A 22639-nucleotide genomic window follows, 5' to 3' on the forward strand; every position below is an offset into this window, starting at 1 on the left:
CAGGCCAACCACAGGTAACTAGGGTCAGCCAACGTCACAGCGCTAGCTTGAGGCAGCAAAACAAAGGGGAAACTGGAGACTGCCCATTCAAACCAGCGCATACGGAGCTTAAAATATCATCTTGTTGTGATGTTAGGTGCCAGAATCGACGTAATACAGCCTCAAATTAGAAATTTGATCGCATATCCACTGCCACACAAAAAAACGACGACAGCTGTGGTTAAACGAGATAAAACGAGCAGACTGGACAGAAACAATCGTCAAAAATGCTCGCGTTTGCAGCACACACTTCTTATCAGAAAAGGTTCAATAAAGTATTGTCTTTTGTTGTTATGGGTGCATCTACAGATTTCTTGCCATATGTCTGTTTCTTGCATCTCACGACTATGTCGTGTATGAAATCATGTCTGTGTGGATGTGTGTAAAACAACAAACTGACGATTTATATATAATCATTTGTAATTGTATATACATTGTTGCGATTAATTGTGGCTGGAACAATAATGTAGCTAAAAATAATTGCCCGCTGAAATTGAAATGTATATACATCTTCATCATGACTAAGTTAGACACGGTGAGTTTGTCTTTACTATACACGTTAGATGTGATCCACCTCATAGTAACAATCCTGTCAGATCGTCCATTCTTTGAGTGAGAGTGTAACATTACAGGTCAGCCGATCTGGTTCCGTGGTTAAAGTTAACCTTTTCGACATGTTTCCATGTTGTCGTTGCTCAGCAATGGCATGGACGCGATGTTGTCTGGGGGTTTGGCAAAAGGAGAGTGGGACAGTGGGCAGTGCTCGGGGTGGTGACTGAAGGTGGTGACTGTGTAGTTCTGACGTCAACTTTTTACAGAAGTCACAACGGTTTGTGAAAAATCACAGCTACTTGATGCAGGCTGTGTGCATTTTACTGTGGACTGACTGTTTTGAAACTTATATGTTAGTTAAATAGCCCCTAGACCTCAGTTATCGTGAAAAAAGCCAGGAAATTTCAGTTTTGACGATATGGGACCTTTAAAGGACACATGGTTAGGTTTATCAAAAGGATAAGTTACTATAAGAGAGATATCAGTGATGTTTTTGTTAGCAAAAGAAATGCATGAAGATAGAAAACCTAATAATGTTGTTTTGGTGATGAGGCTCTTAATATCTCTTCAGGCAGCTCCAATTGTGTCAATCTTCTGTGTGATTGCAACTCTCATTTCATTCTGACTGATCCATGTGGGGCATTGCTTTTATAGGATGACATATTAAAGAGGCTTTTTTAGATTCACCCTGAAGGCATTCTGTCATGAAGTCAGCTCTCTCTACTGCTTGGCTGTCTTTCAGTGAAACTGTAATGGCATCAGGATTGATATATTGTATATGCTTTTAATGCATCACTATATTGAAATATCTTAACGCTTCTTTTTAATCTTTTCTGCACAATTAATTTGGCTCAAAATCCCCTTGACACTGAGATGAGTTGACCCACATTGATATCTCAGTCAGTAAATAAAAAGTTATTTATCTTCACTATTTATTATTCATTATTGTTGTTTTTTTAAAGAAGTCTGTTAAGTTCATCAAGGCTGCATTTATTTGTTCAAAAATAGAGTAAAAACAGTAATATGTTGAAATATTGGTAACATTTAAAATAACTTTCTATTTTAACATATTTTAAAATAATAATTTATTCCTGTAGTGGCAAAGCTGAATTTTCAAGAGCCATTATGCCAAGTGTCACATGATCCTTTAGAAATCATTCTAATATGCTGATTTGCTGCTCTAGAAACATTTCTTATTATTACCAAATGTTGAAAACTGTGTAATATATTGGTGGAAACTGTGATACATTTTTTTTTTTCAGAATTCTTTGATGAATAAAAAGTTCAAAATAACAACATTTATTTGTTTTGCCGTCACTGTTGATCAACTTAAAGCATCCTTGCTGAATAAAAGTATTAATTTCTTTCTAAAAAATCTCCACACATTTGAACAGTAGTGTATGCAATATCTAATAATATCCACTTTTTTATTTTATTTTTATTTTTATTTTTTGGTTATTTGCCTTTAACCTCTTCAGTGCTAATGATAGTATTATGCAGCATTGCACAAAAACAAGCTGTGTCTGAAGTTAGAAGTGCATTAGATAATGAACACACAAGCCGGTGTGTAAGAGGAGGCTGCCAGGCTTGGCTGTAAAATGTGCTTATAGTGTGTGTGCATGTGTGAGAGAGAGCTGTCATTGTCACTGCACTGCTCTAATAGAAGCACTGACGTGCCCATCTTACTGTGATATTATGGTCAATTATAGAATGTTCTTGATAATCAGATGTACTGTAAATTTACAGTAATCTTAAAATCTGAATCGAAACAAATTACTTTTTTATGTTGAACCTCACACTCACTCAAGCGCACTTCATCCCTGGCCGTGCAACAGGTGGCTCGTCTGGGCTGATAGATTTAATGACACTCAGAGCCTCTGTCCGGACAGACCGCGGCCTGTGCAGAAGGAGCTTTGTCAAAGCTTGGAGAGGCTGATCTTTGTGGCAGTAAACGTTTCCTGCTGGATTCAATCGTTGATAATCCAAGTAATCCCATAAACCAGCAGACTCCTCCCTGCGGATCCTCTTCCTACGACCGTCCTATTTCGCTCATATCCCATCTGTTCCATCAGCGGCGTGAGTCTTTGTTCGGACAGGTGCTCTGCTGTGCCTGGTGAGGTTTGGTCGAGTGGTGCTCGCAGTCATGTGGCATTCGGCAGCGTTGCCTCTTCACGGTCAGAGTCACGGCAGAGATGGGGGTCACTACAGCCACTGTGAGTATCTGATAATAAGATACTCTTGTAATTCTTACTTCCTTTAAGTTCCCAGGAACAACATGGCTGGTGCATCGTAAGGGAAGATGAGACAATTGTGCTGATGGAAACAACTGGAGAAAAAAAAATATTAGACTGATTTCAAAATTGTACATGGATATGTGCATTTTAGAAACGTGTTGGTGTGTCGTGTGGTTCATTGTCATGAGTAAAGAACCTGTTATTTCTAAGCAAGGGACTACACAGCTCACATTCATAACTGGAATTCGTGCTGGAATTGTTTTTACATTACCAAATGGAATTGGGAAAATTAGGCTATTATTTTTTATTTGGTTTCCTGTTCTCTTTGTCTGCAATTGGTTTGACAAATGGATAGTCCCACCCCAAATTCATGCTGGAGACATGAGTATTTTAACATTTAAAAAATCTGCCAAATCTAACCTATAAAAATACTTTAAGTGGCATATCTAATAGTTAGGTTGATTCAATCATCTTTAATATTTTTTTTACAGTGCACATGGTGAAAGTTTGCTTGGTTTTGATTTATTTTTTTTATTTTTTTTACTGTAGGCCTATATTTTGTTATACACTACAGTGTTTTTGAAAGTTTTATGTTCACCAGAAATGCATTCATTATTTTTTAAATCAAAATACAGTAAAAATAATATTGTAGAATATTATTATAATTTAAAATAGCAATTTTTAAAAATATATTAAAATCAAATTTATTCCTGTGTTTTTAACACTGAATTTCCAGTTGGCAGTGAGAGTACTTGGCAAGGCTCTGTTCTCTGTTATAGATCAGGGTAAGGTGGCACTGGAGTATTGAGGATATTTTAGGAAAGGCTGCTTGGATCAATCTATTTCAGTATATCCCTTTATATCTCACACACTCGCGGTACTTCACCCCCTCACTTCTTTGCTTCTCTTCTGTTTCTCTCTGACAATAGTTCTGTTGAGGGGCGTTTGTGTGTGTGGGTGTGTGTAAATACTTGGACTGACAAGGACAAACTCCCATTTGATCGCACAATAGAAAGCAGTGACGGAAGTTGTCGTCACCGATTGACGGTCACTCTCTGTTGTTCTTTCTCTTTCTGTTTCTATCTTTCTTTAAGAGGTGTCAATGTTGACACCACAAATAAAACTTGCACAATGATGACATAGTATGTGAGCCTGCATGGAAGTTTGCATGTGTGTCTCATTCTTCAAACTAATGTTACATAAGACTACATTAATTTAGCTTGGAGTACATCTAGGTGTCTTTAATATACCATATATATGTTGTTTGGGAAATTATAGCTGAAACATACATTACAAGTATGTGGACATGCCTTAACAGGTTCATCTAGGCCTCTTAATTCCAGTGATGACAAATCTTAAAGGGATAGTTCATAATTTACTCACCCTTATGTCTTTGTATAACTTTCTTTCTTCTGTAGAACACAAAATAAACTGTATTTCACCATGCTGTGAAAGTCAAAACAACACTGGACCACATTGACTTTCATTGTATGGACAAAAAAAAAGAAGTATCTTTTTGGGATGAATTGGAACACTGACTCTGAGCTTGACCCTATCATCAGTACCTGACCTCATTGATGCTTGTGATTCCCTGTAGTTTCATTCCAAGGTATGTGAACACCTTTCCAGAAGAGTGGAAGCCGTTAGGGAGGACAAGTATTAATGCCTGGTTTTGTGATTAAGCACATACGGGTGTGGTGTCTGGATGCTTTATTCATATGGTGTGTTTAATCTATAGCATGCTTGCTTTTTCTTTGGGTAATTTCTGTATAAGTTACTTGCAGGCTAGAGCATGTTGTCATGCAATATGGCGGATGTCAACAGTGGCGATTGTATTGTTTGGACTTTGGAGCAAACTGCATTATTGTGTGTGCTTGTGCTAATATAATATTTTGTTCCAGAAATTTGCTTTCATAAAGTATTGCCTATAGTGTTCATTTCACCTGGAAACTGTACATTTTTGGAGTTATGCAAAACAGTAGATAGTGGCATGTTTTTCCGTTGAGTCTGGGTTGTGATTGGCAGTAGGTTAGGGTTAAGTTCAGTATTAAGAAAAACATCTTTTGAGGGTCTTTGATCATTGCTGAGATTATCTGGATGGTCTTTCAACATTGTTCAATATATTTGATATAAACACTAGAGCCTCCCTTGTCTTCATTTTTCATCCTAATCCTTCCTTTTACCAGTTCTCTTTGATTTCTTTTTTACCTCCCTCTTTTGCTGAAGTTACTTAAGGCTATGTGTAGGGCTGACTACACTGTGGTTTCTCACATGTCTTATGCTGTTAGATCCCATTTGGAACCTAACATCTAGTCTCCTTTGATAACACTTTTTTTGTGTGTAGGCTAGTTGTTGCCTTAGAGTGAGTGAGAGGCGTTCACATGTATTGGGGTGGATGTTTGTGACTTTATCCGTTTCTACTTCTCTCTTGTCTCTCTCATGGATCCTCTGTTAAACCCTCAAGCTACGAACAAGTTCAGTTTCAGGAATTTTGGAACAGAAATGGTTGTTGTCTTGGGTAATTTGCTTGACTGTTAGCCTACGTCCACACGAAGCCAGAGCTTTCCCTATCCGATCTTTTTTTTCACCTCGTCTCAAGAAATATCTGCATCCACACGAAACCATGAAACCGTCACAAAACGATGTAGTATACATGCCAGACCAGTATGTGGCGCTGTAATTCTGCCACAGAGATACACTAAAAACGGAGAAGACTTGCACTATGCGCATAAACCTTGCGCGGGGTATACAAACGAACATGGAACAATACATTTATTAATCTGTGTTAATGTTAGTTAATAAAAAGACAATCGTTCAGTGTTTGTTCATGTTTTTGTTGCTGTTACGTGACGTAGCGGTGTCTAACTAGGGGCGAGATGTGGGCTGATGACGTCATCGTTTCAGAATATATACGGATTCGCTGTCCACAGGAAAACGCAAGGGTGGCGTTTTCAGATTTATCCACTCTGGGACCCAGTTTAAAAAAATATCGGTTTCACTCTCCCAAAACACCCTGAGCCGTCTGGACGAAACGCCTATACGATACAAAATGTATGCGTATACAGCTAAAGCCAGACCAGTATGTGGCGCTGTAATTCTGCCACAGAGATACACTAAAAACGGAGAAGACTTGCACTATGCGCATAAACCTTGCGCGGGGTATACAAACGAACATGGAACAATACATTTATTAATCTGTGTTAATGTTAGTTAATAAAAAGACAATCGTTCAGTGTTTGTTCATGTTTTTGTTGCTGTTACGTGACGTAGCGGTGTCTAACTAGGGGCGAGATGTGGGCTGATGACGTCATCGTTTCAGAATATATACGGATTCGCTGTCCACAGGAAAACGCAAGGGTGGCGTTTTCAGATTTATCCACTCTGGGACCCAGTTTAAAAAAATATCGGTTTCACTCTCCCAAAACACCCTGAGCCGTCTGGACGAAACGCCTATACGATACAAAATGTATGCGTATACAGCTAAATGCGTCTCCGTGTGGACGGGGCCTTAAGCTGGCTAGTGTGACCCTTAATCAGTTTTTTTTTCATACAGATTCGGGTTTTTATTTTTTTTTGCAACAGGATAGTCTTATACTGTACACCACTGCTCTTAAGTTTGGGTTCAGTAAGATTTTTTTTTATGAAATTAGAAATGTTATTTTTGCAAGGATACATTAAGTTGATCAAAAGTTACAGTAAACACTTTTACATTTGTTACAAAAAATATTCATAATTTCCACAAAATTAAACGGCACGACTGTTTTCAACATTGATAATAATAAGAAATGCTTCTGCTGAAAATTCAGCTTTGCCATCACTGGAATAAATTACAATTTGAAATACATTCAAATAAAAAATTTCAATTGGAATAATATTTCACAGTATTACTGTTAAATAAGAGACTAAGAGATAGCATAAGAGACTTCTTTCAAAAACACAAAAAAATCGTAGACCAACCAATCTTATACCAGTGAGTTCATCCAGTGAAAGACTATTCATACCCATTAAAAGCTGACTTTAGTAGTCTTTTTGACCAATTTACAAAAAGCGTCAAGTCATTTGTTCATAAATCAGACAATTCTGCCGCATATATTTTTGCAGCCAGTGAAGACAATGAATGGAGAGACGTGTTGTCTTGACAGCATTCAGCTGCTGCTTTTGAATAGTTTTCACACTCGGTTAGAATTTAAAGTATTATATAAAGTATAGAATCTGTTACTTTTAAGTTCATTTTGATAAACAAGATGTCTGGCTGAACACAGTTACTTCACAAACTCTTGTGTAATGTTCAGTGGAACAGTCCCTGCTGATCTCTTCTGATTGTTACATTGTGACATTAACAGGGGTCATCAAATGTAAGATGTCACAAACATTACTCAGGTTTTTTAAACAAGTTCATCCTCAGTGCTTCAGAATATCAGCTATCATATGATCACGATATGATAGGATGTTTTGAAACTGATTAATGTTCCTTCATTTCCTGTGAAATTTGTTTGCAAATATCAGCTTATCTACCCAGTCAGCATTTTTATGATGACCAGTTGTAGACTTTAATGTTTAGTGTACAGTATTGTCTGTCCTTATTTTACGTCACTTTTTTGTGTGACTATAAAGCAATCGTCAGCGTAAGTTATTTTAAATGAGTGATGCATGTGACAAAATGTGCTTGTTTTGAATGCAATAATAGAGAGGTTATTACAGGACACACTCAGAGTTCATTGACTTCATGCCTAGATGTTTCTTTACTTGATACTCTATATTATTCTTTAGTTTTCACTTCACTCTAGGGTTTTGACAGTGAAGAAATTTTCCTACCGGTTAATCGACGTGTGACAACACCGGTAATACCGGTATCACCGTGGGGGGCGGGGGCGTTCCCTCTTTTTCTCGCTTTCCTTCGCTTTTAAATAGCTTGTAAAAGCAGCATGCCATTTTACTTTCACTTTCAAATAGTGGCAATTCGGCATAAAGCAATTGTTCGTTTTTAGTTTGTTTGAATTTTCACTATTTTCCTCGCTTTCCTTCACTTTTAAATAGCTCAAAAGCGCCATGCGCATTTTACTTTCACTTTCGAATTAGCGGCAGTTCAGCGTCAATTGCTTGAATGCAACAACAAAATACAACGTCAAACTCACTTTAGCCTATATATAAAACATAGAAATTTTATTAACAAAACAAATAAAAATACACCATGCTAAAGGGCAGGCTATGCCTAATATAAAATAACAAATAACTTACATAAAGTTTAAATAGGTATACAAAACTGGAAATAGGCTAAGTAAACATGTATAATATATAACCAAATAAATAAGAAACGTAGAACGTTTATTAGCAAAACGAGTAAGAAAGCTTGAAGGCACGGCATCACCTTGATGTCAAATAAAATAAATAAATGACACAAAGTTTAAATAAAATAAAAATCAGCTAACAATGTGGAACCAATTAAATAAGAAACAACTGTTTAAAAAAACTTCCAAAATCACCTTAGATGATTGATTTTTATTACTACAAAAAATCTAAACGACGGTGGAGGTCGGTGCCGCGGTGGGCAAGTGACGTAACCGGTGTTGCGGCTTAACACCGGTATCACCGTCTATCGCGGCAAGCCTACTTCACTTTTACCTTTTCAAACACTGACTTGTTATCCACATACAGCAGCAGTTATAGGCCTATGTCCTTTTTGCAACAGAACACACACACTCAAACAAATTCTACAAAAAATTTATTTCATGATTGAGAAAGCACTCAATACTGCCATAAAATAAAATCTCCACATATCCCAGACCTCCTGATGCCTGCATGAGTCCAGCTCATTTTCACCTCTGTCAGCGATTCTAGGGACATGAGCATGAACATACTGCATTATTACAGCAGTTCTGATAAGAAAAGCATGAGCTTGTGTGTCTTTGTGTGTCTACATCTGTGTGTGTATGTATGTGTGTAGCATAATTATTGCTTATTTATTTAAAGCATGGTGAATGAGATGTTTAGGTAGTAAAGATAATATTGTTGTCAGCTACATTATTTAATTTAAGTGTGTAGGTTAATTATTCACATATAAACTAGTTTATGATATGGTTGATTAAGCGATGTTGGTAACTGAAGTGTGAGGTGTGTGTGTGCAGTCCTGGGCTTTGGAGGATTATGGACACATGGCGCTAATCAGGGTTGATTTAATGTCCTGCAGCTCTCTATGGCAGACTGGGATAGAGTGGGACAGTGTCCCATTTCTCCATCACTTCTACCCCCTTCCACCTTTTTGTGTTTGTTGCCCTCCCCACAACCCCCGTCTTCTTGACAGGTGGTTGAAAATATTTGTCAGTGATGAGAAGAGTGTATAGTGTCATTATTGATCAGATGTCAACTTCGTTTAGGGCAGAATTAAGTGATTCAAGAGATTTTGTTTAAAATTGGGGGTTGGAACCTGTTGTCATAACCACTGTTTATTTCATGCAGTGGGTGTGTGTTTGTCTGTGTGGTTCCAGCCAATAATATGCTGCTAAATCTCAAAACTTACTTTTGGGGATATCCTGTTATTTAGTATTATACAATAACAAAGTCTAGTTTAATGCAAGTTTTTGCATTTCGACTTTTTTTGGAATCACTTTCAATATTGTTTTATTCTGAAAATGCTAAATGTTTCTTTTAGCAATAAGGCTTGCATTGTTTGTAGCTAAAATGAATGAATAATATGTTAGAATTAAATAATTAAAATAAAATCAATAAATGTATGTAATTGTAATTTTCTCTTAGGAGACAACATTGATTGTTTTTCTCTATTTCATGTTTTGCATTTGTTGGGTCAGTGGAACAATATTAACAAACCATCAATTAATAAACAGTGACAGAAAATGTAAAATATTTTAAATTACTGTATGCAAGACAAAAATTATACAATAAATATCATAAAATATTGAATAAAATAAACATTAAACAAGTCGTTCGTGATCTTTCCCTCTCTATATCCTTTCAGTCAACATGTTTTACAAGTTAGTGTGTGAGAGGCTTAATGAATTAGAGCCCTGTTGGAGACTCCACACCTCAGCTGACCAGTAATTAACAATTAAAAGATTTTAACTATCCCTCTCCAAATCCTGTTGTGTTCCAGCTCATGGAACTGATGTTACAGGTCTGCTGTTCATTGAAACTATACACAGCTTTCTCTGTTTTTAGTGTACAGAGTGTCTGTGAGGATATTGATTACAGTTTGTTGTATCAAACATGCTATGGTGGTTTATGTATGTGATTGTGCCCGCATTGACCTGTGCGATTTTGTGTGGTCTCCGCTGAACTTGATAGAAGTCTAAAGGCTGCACTTTGCTCCCAGACAGCTGTACAAAGGTCATGGGCACTGCCGAGAGTCATTGTGAAATCCTGATGAATGTCTGGCACATGGACGTCTCAGAAGAATAAGACCTGAAATATCAGCTAAAGGTTGAAGCATCTAAACAAAGTTTTTTATACACCTTATGAAATCTTATGACCTTATGAATCTGCAGAGACAGTGCTATTGTAACCTTGTCGTGTATAGGGTGTCAATTATACTTGTTATACTTGTAGCAACCCTCTACATTGCGAGTAAATCACTCACATATGCGACTAAATCTTCACTCTTGGCGACTAAATGATGTATCAGCCAATGGCTAATAAATTCTCAGATTTTACTCGCCTGTGTGTGAGTTAGGCTAAGTATAAGTTTAGCACAGATATATTTTCACTCGCCAAACACTCTGACTGAGCGCTTCAGAGTTTCACTCTCCAAGCGATCTGTGCTTTTTTTCAGTTCATCTCAATGGATGCGCAGCGCACCTGTATTTGACGTACCGTAAACTCTAGTGTGAAGCGCACGACTCGCCGTTACTTTGTCTCACACACACGCAGAGAGAGAGAGTGAGAGAATTGACGCGTTACATGTAAACGATAATCTTTATTGTATTTTCCTGTCAAAATAATGGCGTTCCTTTGGAATTCTTCAGCTTTTAAGAACTGCCGGGTTTTCCTGTAGTGGGCGGAACTAATGTGCAAACGGCAATCTCATTGGCTGGCGCTCATCTATCATCATCCCTGTTTTGATCTCAGCAAATCAGTTGGAGCGAACGCACACAACCTGATTAATATTCATCAATCCAGCAGCTCGTTTATCCTTAGTGCATTTTATATTGTTCTTATTAGTATAGTAGAATTCGTATCATTATTATCTTATCAGTATTTTTGTTAATTTTTTCCCAATTTTTTTTACAGAAACACTGAATGACCAAAAAAGCCAACCTGGTCTCATGGCAAAAACGTACCCGGGGGCACATTTTCGCGAGACGCGAAATACGTACCAATAAGTACATATCACTGCAGTTTCCAAAAGAAATGAACACTAGAGGCAGTAAAACTCCAACACCTTTTATTCCTTTTCACATGCATTTACAGAGTTTCGATTAATAAAGCGTAATTTTCGCACAATTACTTGAAGAATATCATGTTATGACTTCAAAACAATTTTAATATGCTGGGAGATTTGAAAAGTGATGCTTTTGAACGTTAGCACCGCACATATCCAGCTTCATATCAATGGGTTTTCATCTACAGTAGGTTTGTTCGGTAGCTCACGGAGTACAGAGACGTACTTGAGAGGCGAGGAGCTCCGGTTCAAATCCCGTGTAGGGTGACTACAGTTTGACAAAACGGTTCAAATCTGCATATAAGTAAGTTCAAATGACACGGTTGCATCAACAAATGCGTTTTTATATCAGTTTTGGATTTGTTAACACTATCGGGTAGGTTTAGGGTTGGGTTTGGTGTAGGGCATATTTCCAACACGATAGAGCATTAACTTTTAGCGACAGTCCCCGGATATTTGAATTCTGAACCACAGCAATACGTACCTATATCAACGTAATAAAAACGTGCCAGGGTTCACGTATTGAACCCGTGTTTTAGCGCCACTCAGTGGACATTTCTCTTTGAAACTGCGGCGAAACGTGCAGTAAGGTACGTAAAAACGGTGTTGCAGAAAAGCACCCAGAGGTACGTATTTTTATGAGACTGGGTTGAAAAAAGCACCACCACCAGTCCAGTTCAAATGTTCAGTTAAAATGACTAATATGCATTCAAACATGGTTATCAAGTTTTAATTCTAATTACTAAAGTTCTATCATTAAATAATACTTGATTATTATAATGCTTGACTGACTGATGTTACTGATGTTACTGAAGTGTACTTTCAGATATTTAAAAACAAATTTGCCATTTTACAAACATTTACAAACATTTACAAACATACTGTATACTGAACAAAATTATAAACGCAACACTTTTGTTTTTGCCCCCATTTTTCATGAGCTGAACTCTTCTTCTATGTACTACTTCTATGTACACAAAAGGCCTATTTCTCTCAAATATTGTTCACAAATCTGTCTAAATCTGTGTTAGTGAGCACTTCTCCTTTGCCGAGATAATCCATCCACCTCACAGGTGTGGCATATCAAGATGCTGATTAGACAGCATGATTATTGCACAGGTGTGCCTTAGGCTGGCCACAATAAAAGGCCACTCTAAAATGTGCAGTTTTACTGTATTGGGGGGTCCGAAAACCAGTCAGTATCTGGTGTGACCACCATTTGCCTCACGCAGTGCAACACATCTCCTTCGCATAGAGTTGATCAGGTTGTTGATTGTGGCCTGTGGAATGTTGGTCCACTCCTCTTCAATGGCTGTGCGAAGTTGCTGGATATTGGCAGGAACTGGAACACGCTGTCGTATACGCCGATCCAGAGCATCCCAAACATGCTCAATGGGTGACATGTCCGGTGAGTATGCTGGCCATGCAAGAACTGGGATTAAAGTACACTTAACCGTGGCTTGTGTACTGCACACATACCAGCTTCATCACTGACATGACATGTCTGTCACGCGACTCTGTTCCCCTTTCGGGCTCTGTCTTTACATTTATTTTGAAAGATGAAGCTTGCGATTATGGTAAGGGGCGTTACATTTCCGACAAGTGCTTGCAGTGTTCGGCCAATCACAATGCACTGGGTCAGCTGGCCAATCAGAGCAGACTGCGCTTGTCGGAAGGAGGGACTTTGTAGAAAACGAAGCTTGAGAGAGGCGGGGCATAGAGGACCTACAATAATGTACAGTATTTGAAAAATAATGTGTTTTTTGAACATTAAAGCATGTCAACATATTCTGTTACACCAAATACACAAAATAATGATCTTTAAAAAAGCATCATATGACCCCTTTAAATGTAATGGATCAGGTGGGTCATTTAAGGATAGGCCGACGTGCGGACCACAGTATGACCATGTTTCCGCCCTACCAAAGGCATCTTGGCCATCTGTCACAGAAATTCCCCCTTCTGCCCAGAGTCTGGGACACACACACATGCAACCATGCAGCTTGGAAGAATACAGACATTGCAGACTGTTTGTTTATAACATACTACAGTGTTTAAGTGCTGAAATTGATTATTATGCCTGGTTAAAAAACAATAAATCGTGGATTTGGTCAATTTTAAGGAAAAGAAACAGCGAGATAGAGAATTATATATTACAAAAGAAGCTAATAATAAGGTGCAAAACTGTAACTGGGTCATTATGCATTAAAAAGGTACTAATATTTACACTTTAATATGTACTTTTAAAGTACTAATATGTACCTTTAAGGTAATGATATGTACTTTTTAGGGGTAAAGATGTACCTTAGGGTACTGCCCCAGTGACAGCCCTGTACCTGTACCTGTACCTTCGCATTTAGCAAGTTTATGAGGTGTATGCGACTACATTTCCCATCATTCTTAGTATTAGAAGGATAAAATGTGTATGACTTGAATTACAGATAATGATTGAATGGTTTTGTCTTTATTGTTGTATATTATGGTATAGTACTTTAGTTTTTAGCTTGACAGCCATTTAGTAAAATACAAGACCTAAAAGAACTATATTAATGCACTATTTTGACTGCTAAACTCCATTGTCCAGTGCAGTGACATGGTAGTTTCCTGTAACTTGTAGCACTCTGTTGTCTCTTTCTTCTCATTTACTAAAATAATTTCAGCTCAAAGCAACATTATATGTTCATTTATTTATTTGGTAAGCAAGCAGCCATATAGTAAGCAGGATATGGTGGAATCGTTAGCTAAAAATTAACCACTTCAGGGTGACAAATCCCCTTCACCTCATGCCGGGGTCTTGATCACCCTGTCTGGGTTTATTTTGCAATAATACATTAGCTGTAGCCTATATTGAAATAACCTGCCAGAGATAAACAGTTACAGTTACCTTGTCAGAATATCTGACCAAATCATTGATAAAGCTTTTTGTGTTGCACATCTCGATAAAAGCAACTGATTGAAGCTGTGTTCATGTTAATTTAATCTTAGATGAATTTGATTTGATCTGCATCTTGATGAATGTTGAAACAAGGTAACGGATTGCAACACTATCAGTATTGGCAAAAAGGTGCAACCTTTGCCCTGTGTGTGTCCTTGTACTACGTTAGATAGATTATATGTGTTTGTGCCGGTACAAACTACCATTACCAGGTACTCGTATGTAGCACTCTATTAGCTGTGGACTGAATGGTTAAAGCAGCAGGGCTTAATGGATTCTCTTAGTGAAGTGTCCTCTTACATTTATGTACTTAAACAGCATATTATTTCATTTAAGGCCTTAATAATGGAGGTAATTGATGTTCTGCAAAGTCACATGTTTCCACAAGTACTTAATGTTCCTGTGGGCACGTACTTACCCTGTTCTCTGATGTCTGTACATGCTAATTAAAACATAGTATGTGTCATGATATATTTATAGTTTGTTACACTGACCTGTATGATTGTTTGGGTTATACATTACAAGTCAAAGATTTGTAATAATTAAGATTTACAATGTTTTTTTAAAAACAAAGTCTCTTATGCTCACCAAGGCTGCATATATTTGATTAAAAAAATACAGTAAAAACAATAATATTATGAAATATTATTACAGTTTAAGAAAACTGTTTTCTAATTTAATATATTTCTAAATGGAATTTATTCCTGTGATGCAAAGCTACATTTTCATTAGACATTATTCCAGTATTCAGTGTCACATAATAAAATTGTCAAATTAAATGTCATAATATTACTGTATTTTTGATCCATAAATGCAACCTTGATGAGCATAAGAGACTTTATTCAAAAACATTAAATATCTTGATTACATTTTTTTTTTTGACCAGAAGTGTGTCTATGATCGATGTCATCAGCAATCGTTTTAGTGCTAAATTTTAATTGCTCCTGTCATGTCTAATATTAATCTCTCTTTTTGTCTCTTCACAGACACTAGTGCTCTTAATTCACCCCCCTCTCAGCCGCCACCCTTGAGTTCCATGGTGGGTCATCCATCCGTCATCAGTTCGTCCCGCCCTCTGCAGTCGCCCGTGAACACCCTGGGCTCATCCATGAATGGCCTGGCCTCACCCTACTCAGTCATCGGCCCATCTCTGGGTTCACCGTCCGTTTCCTTGCCCTCTACTCCCAGTATGGGCTTTAACACCCTCAGCAGCCCACAGGTAAAACGCTTCCCATAATTCTGTACTCTCTCAGACTGACACCAACCGAAAACAATAAGATCTGTCCTGCAAATTGAAATGTCACTCTCTCTCATAAATTAAAATGTGCCTCTTGGCAGTAATAGCCATGCACCATTTAGAGACAAGTGAGGTACAAAGATGTACCTTTTAACTTTTGTACTTTAAGGTGCCGAACCAGTGACAGCTTTGTACCTTTATTTTCTGAGTGTATGGATGCCCTGGTGTTAAAAGAGGTCAGCTTATGTGTGTCTGTATGTGTGTCTCATTTCTCCCTGGAGGCCAGAGAAAGCCATTGACTCAGGCTTTTAGTCCAATGAAAGGACATCAATAACTATGAACTTACAGTATATGGGGCAAGTAAGTGAGTGTGTGTTATGAATCATGATAGACATACAAGGTCTAAATGTACTTGAAATTATATTGAAATTAAAAGAAAATGTGTAAAAATCTTGTAATGCTGGTAGCATGTGGCATTAATTGTGCATGGTGATTCTTATTCTGAAATCCTGTACATGGGTGTTTCTTTTTTGTCCCAGGTGGATTTCAATCTTACCAAAATAAAGGCAAAATTCCCTCAAAATAAAATGAAATAACATGTATTAGACTTTCTAAAACACTCGGTGATCAAAGAGTGAAATAATCATATTTATTGTGTGAAAATGGGTTTTTACTTGTTACAACAGAAGGTAAAGAAAAACCAAATAATATCAGACAATTTTGTTGTATTATTTCCTACCAAGCTGTAATTTTGTCAAGTTATAAAAAAGTGAAAGTTTCATTTTGAAAAGTGTTTAGAGTTCATAAGCTAACTTTGAAATTTGCCATAGCGAAACAAAGTTCAATATTTAAAATTTAATTTCCATCACTATAATTTCTGTAAAAGAATGTTGTCAAAACCATTGTTATTTTAATATAATTTATATGCTTGTTTACTATTACAGTATTATATACGATAATATTTAGATTTAGCTTTTTTCAGTTTATTTTAAAGTATATTTTGATGTGATTTTGTCATTTGGTTTTATTTGAGTAATTTTAGTACTTTAAACTTGTTTCAGTTAGTTGCCAAATCAACATTTCTTATTTTCATTTAGGTTTGAAGTTTTTCATGTAATATTTGTACTATCAGCACTATTTTTATTAACTTTTTTTTTATTTTAACTAAGTTTTAACTTTTTAAATTTTTTAATTGTTAACTTTTTTAAAGTTTTAATTTTTAAGTTTTAACAACACTGTATCAAACATTTGAGATATGGCGGAAATTACAGTGTGAAAAGTGAGTGTATTTTTTTTACACTCCACAAAAGAAGCAGCCATAAACAAAGGCCATATACAAACACAGAAATCAACAAACATGTATGCCAGTAATTCACTGAAAATAAGGCTCACTGAATCATATTCCTGATTCCACTTGCTTTCTTTATGCCTGAGGTATGGCCATGTACTGCCACCTACAGGATGAATGCTGCAGTGCAGAAACCAACATGTGATGGAAAAATGGTGAATTCTCCTGAGAGTGAGGGAGACACAAATCTCCCCTCCCCTTTGAAATGTTATGTCAGCGCTCTCACAGCTACTTGTGTAATGGCCTTGCAAGGTTGGAGTCTGTGAGTTGTGCGTTTGTGAGTGTTTTCTTGGGTTTGTTTGTGTGTGTGTGTGTGTGTGTGTGTCTGCTGTGCTGAAAGGACACAAACAGTCTGCTGCTGTATAATGACATAAAGTCTACTCCTGATTACACTATATAAGCTGTTTCCGTCTCTCCTCACTTCTCTTCCTGTCTCACAGATGAACTGTGTAAATGTGAATAGCTCAGAAGACATCAAGCCTCCACCAGGATTGGCTCCGCTGAGCAACATGAGCAGTTATCAGTGCAGCAGCCCTGGATCCCTCTCCAAACACATCTGTGCCATTTGTGGGGACCGATCTTCAGGTACAACAACACAGGGATTGTTTAGGTGTTGCATTTGGTTTGGTTTGGAAGATAGTGCAAGATACATCTTTATCTCTTCTGAGGTTCAGTATGGTTGTGTTTGCAGGGAAGCACTATGGTGTTTACAGTTGTGAAGGTTGCAAAGGCTTCTTTAAGAGGACCATCCGAAAAGACCTGACCTACACGTGTCGAGACAGCAAAGAGTGCCTGATCGACAAACGCCAGCGCAACCGCTGCCAATATTGCCGCTACCAGAAGTGCCTGGCCATGGGCATGAAGCGGGAAGGTTTGTATTTGTGGATTTTCTATCCATAAATCAATGATTTTTGAATTGCCTTTAAATTCCTGATGGGTTTTGTTTTTTGCTTTGCTTTGCTTTGCTTTGCTTTGCTTTGTTTTGTTTTGTCTTGTTTTATTTTGCTTTGCTTTGCTTTGTTTTGTTTTATTTTGCTTTGCTTTGCTTTGCTTTGCTTTGCTTTGCTTTGCTTTGCTTTGTTTTGTTTTGTTTTATTTTATTTTGCTTTGCTTTGTTTTGCTTTGTTTTATTTTGCTTTGCTTTGCTTTGCTTTGGTGTTTTGTTTCGGTTTGGATTTTTGTTTAGTTTTGTTTCAGTTTGGTGTTTTGTGTTTTGTTTTGTGCTTTTTGCAGCCTTTGTGGCCAGAAGATATTTTATTTTCAACACATTAATATTATGCTTTAATATTATGCTAAATAACATAACTATTAGTATATTATATTTCTCTATAATCTTACATTATATTTAATACATTTTGTACATTTGTTCTCTTATAATATCTCAAATAAAATATAAAATAAGTACAATATCTAATATAACAGATAAAAGTTATACAAATGTGAGATTTCTTAAATCATTTTTAAATGTCATAATCATTAATTACAATGATTTATAATGTTCTCATTTTCTTGCTCGGCTGGACCCCACAGCAGTCCAGGAAGAGAGGCAGCGTGGGAAGGAGAAAGGTGATAATGAGGTGGAATCAACAAGCAGTTTTAATGAAGACATGCCTGTGGATAGGATTCTGGATGCAGAAGTTGCAGTAGAACCTAAGACTGAGACGTACACAGAGAACAGTCCAGGCAACTCAGTAAGACAAAAGACATTTATATTTATTCATATACAATTTGCACAATTACATACATGCTGACTTTAGCATTCTTTGAGAAAGTAACAACTCAAATACTCTCTCTCGTTCTTTCTCTGTCCTTTTTTTCATCTGGTCTCTCAGACAAATGACCCAGTCACTAATATCTGCCATGCAGCTGACAAACAACTGTTTACTCTGGTGGAGTGGGCCAAGAGAATACCTAATTTCTCTGATCTGCCTCTGGATGATCAGGTCATTTTGCTTCGAGCAGGTATGTGACACTCTTACACATGTATGAAACACATAGATATAGATACGTTGCTATTAACAAACAAGCACTCTACGACAACACTTTCAGGTTCTTCTGTCACCCCTATAAGAGCTGTTTTAGATGAGCACTTCATTTAAATTGTGTCATTTGGATCAGGAAAAACTTGAGAATTGACACAAAATATGATACATTTTAAAGAGCTTGTCTGATTTTATCCATTTGAATGGCTGACTTTGTTTTACAAAGCACAACTATATGACAAATATAAAACCTATGATCAAACAGGAACCAGTTTCATCAGCATCATTGTCCGAATGTCTGTACTAGGTCCTTGTGAAATGATATGCAGATAAAAATTATGCAATACTGATCAAATACATATTTTGCGTTTATTTTGAAATCATAACTGAAGTAGTAACAGAGAGGATATTATGGCTGAAATGTGTATTTAAGCAGTGAAAATGCATATTGCACACATACAGATTTTTGTATGTTGCTGCTGCTGTTGCCATTTATCATGCCACATTTCTTCACAAGTGTTTCTTGTAAAGTGGCATCACAATAATATCATCTTTATGAACATACATAAAACTACCACCAATGTTGTGGTAGTATTATTTATGTATTGTATTTATTAGTATTTTTAAATGAGCATTTTCATTTTAGTTTGAGTTTTAGTACTTAATTTGCTTCTGTCATTTTTTATTTTGAACATTTTTTTATTATTTTTTATTTCTGTTTTAGTAATTTTAATACTTCAACCTAAAAACTTCTTTATTTCAGTTAGCTGCCAAGGCAGAAATTATTATTTAAAAAGTATTTTAAGGTTACGTTTTTCATCTAATATCGACGTTTTATTTCATTTCAGCTTTATTTCAATTTAATTTCGAAAATGTTTTAGTAGTTTTGTCTATAATAACTCAGGTCAAAGGGTCAGACAGAACTGTGTTGGTTGTGTAAGTGGGAATGCTGCCCTCTGTTGGTCAAACACTTCACATGCATTCATGAAGTAGCCATCACAGTACATCACAAAGCCTTGCTAATGAAGAAAACTGTTGAATTAAGAGAGGGAGAGATACAAATGCTTTTTTCCACTGCTATTCATGTCATTTATTTTCTTCATGTCATTTTTCTTCTTACAGGATGGAACGAGCTCCTCATTGCTTCATTCTCTCATCGCTCAATCACAGTTAAAGATGGCATCTTGCTGGGCACAGGCCTCCATGTCCACAGGAGCAGTGCTCACAGTGCAGGTGTCGGCTCCATTTTTAACAGGTGACTATTTCCACCTTCAACACCTCTGGATTAATAAACATATTTGTTTGTTTAGAGAATGATCATACTGTGGGTACGGAAAGTATTCAGACCCTCTTATTCACTCTGTTATATTGCAGCCATTTGCTAAAATCATTTAAGTGAATTTTTGTTCCTCAATGTACACACAGCACCCCATATTGACAGAAAAACACAGAATTGTTGACAGTTTTGCAGATTTATTAAAAAAGAAAAACTGAAATTTCACATGGTCCTAAGTATTCAGCCCCTTTGCTCAGTATTTAGTAGAAGCACCCTTTTGATCTAATACAGCCATGAGTCTTTTTGGGAAAGATGCAACAAGTTTTTCACACCTGGATTTGGGGATCCTCTGCCATCCCTCCTTGCAGATCCTCTCCAGTTCTGTCAGGTTGGATGGTAATCGTTGGTGGACAGCCATTTTTAGGTCTCTCCAGAGATGCTCAATTGGGTTTAAGGCAGGGCTCTGGCTGGGCCATTCAAGAACAGTCACAGAGTTGTTGTGAAGTCACTCCTTCGTTATTTTAGCTGTGTGCTTAGGGTCATTGTCTTGTTGGAAGGTAAACCTTTGGCCCAGTCTGAGGTCCTGAGCACTCTGGAGAAGGATTTCGTCCAGGATATCCCTGTACGTGGCCGCATTCATCTTTCCCTCGATTGCAACCAATCGAGGGAAAGATGAATGGGGCCAAGTACAGGGATATCCTGGACGAAATCCTTCTCCAGAGTGCTCAGGACCTCAGACTGGGCCAAAGGTTTACCTTCCAACAAGACAATGACCCTAAGCACACAGCTAAAATAACGAAGGAGTGACTTCACAACAACTCTGTGACTGTTCTTGAATGGCCCAGCCAGAGCCCTGCCTTAAACCCAATTGAGCATCTCTGGAGAGACCTAAAAATGGCTGTCCACCAACGATTACCATCCAACCTGACAGAACTGGAGAGGATCTGCAAGGCGGAATGGCAGAGGATCCCCAAATCCAGGTATGAAAAACTTGTTGCATCTTTCCCAAAAAGACTCATGGCTGTATTAGATCAAAAGGGTGCTTCTACTAAATACTGAGCAAAGGGGCTGAATACTTAGGACCATGTAATATTTCAGTTTTTCTTTTTTAATAAATCTGCAAAACTGTCAACAATTCTGTGTTTTTCTGTCAATATGGGGTGCTGTGTGTACATTGAGGAACAAAAATTCACTTAAATGATTTTAGCAAATGGCTGCAATATAACAGAGTGAATAAGAGGGTCTGAATACTTAGGACCATGTAATATTTCAGTTTTTCTTTTTTAATAAATCTGCAAAACTGTCAACAATTCTGTGTTTTTCTGTCAATATGGGGTGCTGTGTGTACATTGAGGAACAAAAATTCACTTAAATGATTTTAGCAAATGGCTGCAATATAACAAAGAGTGGAAAAATTTAAGGGGGTCTGAATACTTTCCGTACCCACTGTAAATATGTATCTTTATTTTTATTACAACTATTGTATTCAAAGGACAGCTTTGTGTATTTGTGTGGCAGGGTATTGACTGAGCTGGTGTCTAAAATGAAGGATATGCAGATGGATAAGACAGAACTAGGCTGCCTTAGAGCCATCGTTCTCTTCAACCCTGGTGTGTCGCTCATTGCCATTTATATACACTTGTCTGCAGCATTGTTTATTTACATTACATTCCAAATCCCCCCCCCCTTTTTGGAACACCTTGGGAATTGACAGATTATAATGATAAACTCTAATTGTGAAGGCCTTGACTGATTTTTTATCTTAAGCACATATTATATTATATTATATTACTCAAGTTAAAGAGATAGTTTACCCCAATATAAAAAAATATAATATAATATAATGTAATGTTTTATATTATAATAATAGATAAAGAGATACTACATGTTTTACCCAAAAAATAACATTTTTTTTTAATTTTCTTTCTGTCGTGAAACAAAAAAATGCTGTAATTTTCTTTTAAATGCATTTATGCACTGCAAAATGTAATTACAGTGAATGGGAACTATAATAGATTAGATGTAAAGACATGTGTAAGATGTTTTGATAGACTGAGTATATAGTTAATCATGCAGATTGTCTCTTCTCGTAGATGCCAAAGGCTTGTCCAACCCAGCGGAGGTAGAGGCACTGAGGGAGAAAGTTTACGCCTCACTGGAGACCTACACTAAACAGAAGTACCCTGACCAGCCTGGCAGGTAAAGTCATGTACATGTTTGTTCAGTAAATACTGATCATGTCTCTTGCACATACTCAATTCCACCTGCTGTCTCCCTCCCTGCCTGCTTTACAGGTTTGCTAAACTTTTGTTGCGTCTTCCTGCCCTCCGATCCATCGGACTCAAGTGTTTGGAGCACCTATTTTTCTTTAAGCTGATTGGAGACACACCCATAGACACTTTCCTAATGGAGATGCTGGAAGCACCCCATCAGATCACGTGACACAAGTTCCAACGGACCATTTTTTGTACATATTCTTATGTAACTAATATAATAACGAACTTGATTGAAGATATTGCAGTAAGCTGCATATTTTATACCAAGCACAAATTATTATTCTTTAAAAAAAATATTGTCAGGGGAATGAGAGGAGCAAGTCTCAAAATATACAGATGAAATTCATTTTAATGGTATGGTTTTGAGA

At 37.0% G+C, this 22639-nt stretch overlaps 1 protein-coding gene across 7 annotated transcripts in view; it reads left to right on the forward strand.

The window, feature by feature from the left end:
* Window positions 1-22639, forward strand: part of rxrgb (retinoid X receptor, gamma b) — a 25265-nt gene extending 2626 nt beyond the window's left edge. Inside the window, exons 2-11 of one of the 7 annotated variants that reach the window (XM_016238491.1) lie at window positions 4244-4434; window positions 15139-15371; window positions 17178-17322; window positions 17429-17608; window positions 18268-18428; window positions 18570-18699; window positions 19842-19974; window positions 21514-21605; window positions 22089-22194; window positions 22290-22639. In XM_016238491.1, coding sequence (XP_016093977.1) covers window positions 15189-15371; window positions 17178-17322; window positions 17429-17608; window positions 18268-18428; window positions 18570-18699; window positions 19842-19974; window positions 21514-21605; window positions 22089-22194; window positions 22290-22437 — 1278 coding nt within the window. In that variant the 5' untranslated portion in view covers window positions 4244-4434; window positions 15139-15188 and the 3' untranslated portion in view covers window positions 22438-22639. Of the gene's footprint in view, window positions 1-2649; window positions 2805-4243; window positions 4435-15138; window positions 15372-15670; window positions 15750-16563; window positions 16893-16927; window positions 17000-17177; window positions 17323-17428; window positions 17609-18267; window positions 18429-18569; window positions 18700-19841; window positions 19975-21513; window positions 21606-22088; window positions 22195-22289 lie in introns of those variants that run through there. The other 6 variants (XM_016238488.1, XM_016238489.1, XM_016238494.1 and 3 more) reach the window with 6 other exon arrangements.

The sequence above is a fragment of the Sinocyclocheilus grahami genome, unplaced genomic scaffold, assembly GCF_001515645.1.
Source record: "Sinocyclocheilus grahami isolate Dianchi unplaced genomic scaffold, SAMN03320097.WGS_v1.1 scaffold540.1, whole genome shotgun sequence".
NCBI classification, from domain to species: domain Eukaryota; kingdom Metazoa; phylum Chordata; class Actinopteri; order Cypriniformes; family Cyprinidae; genus Sinocyclocheilus; species Sinocyclocheilus grahami.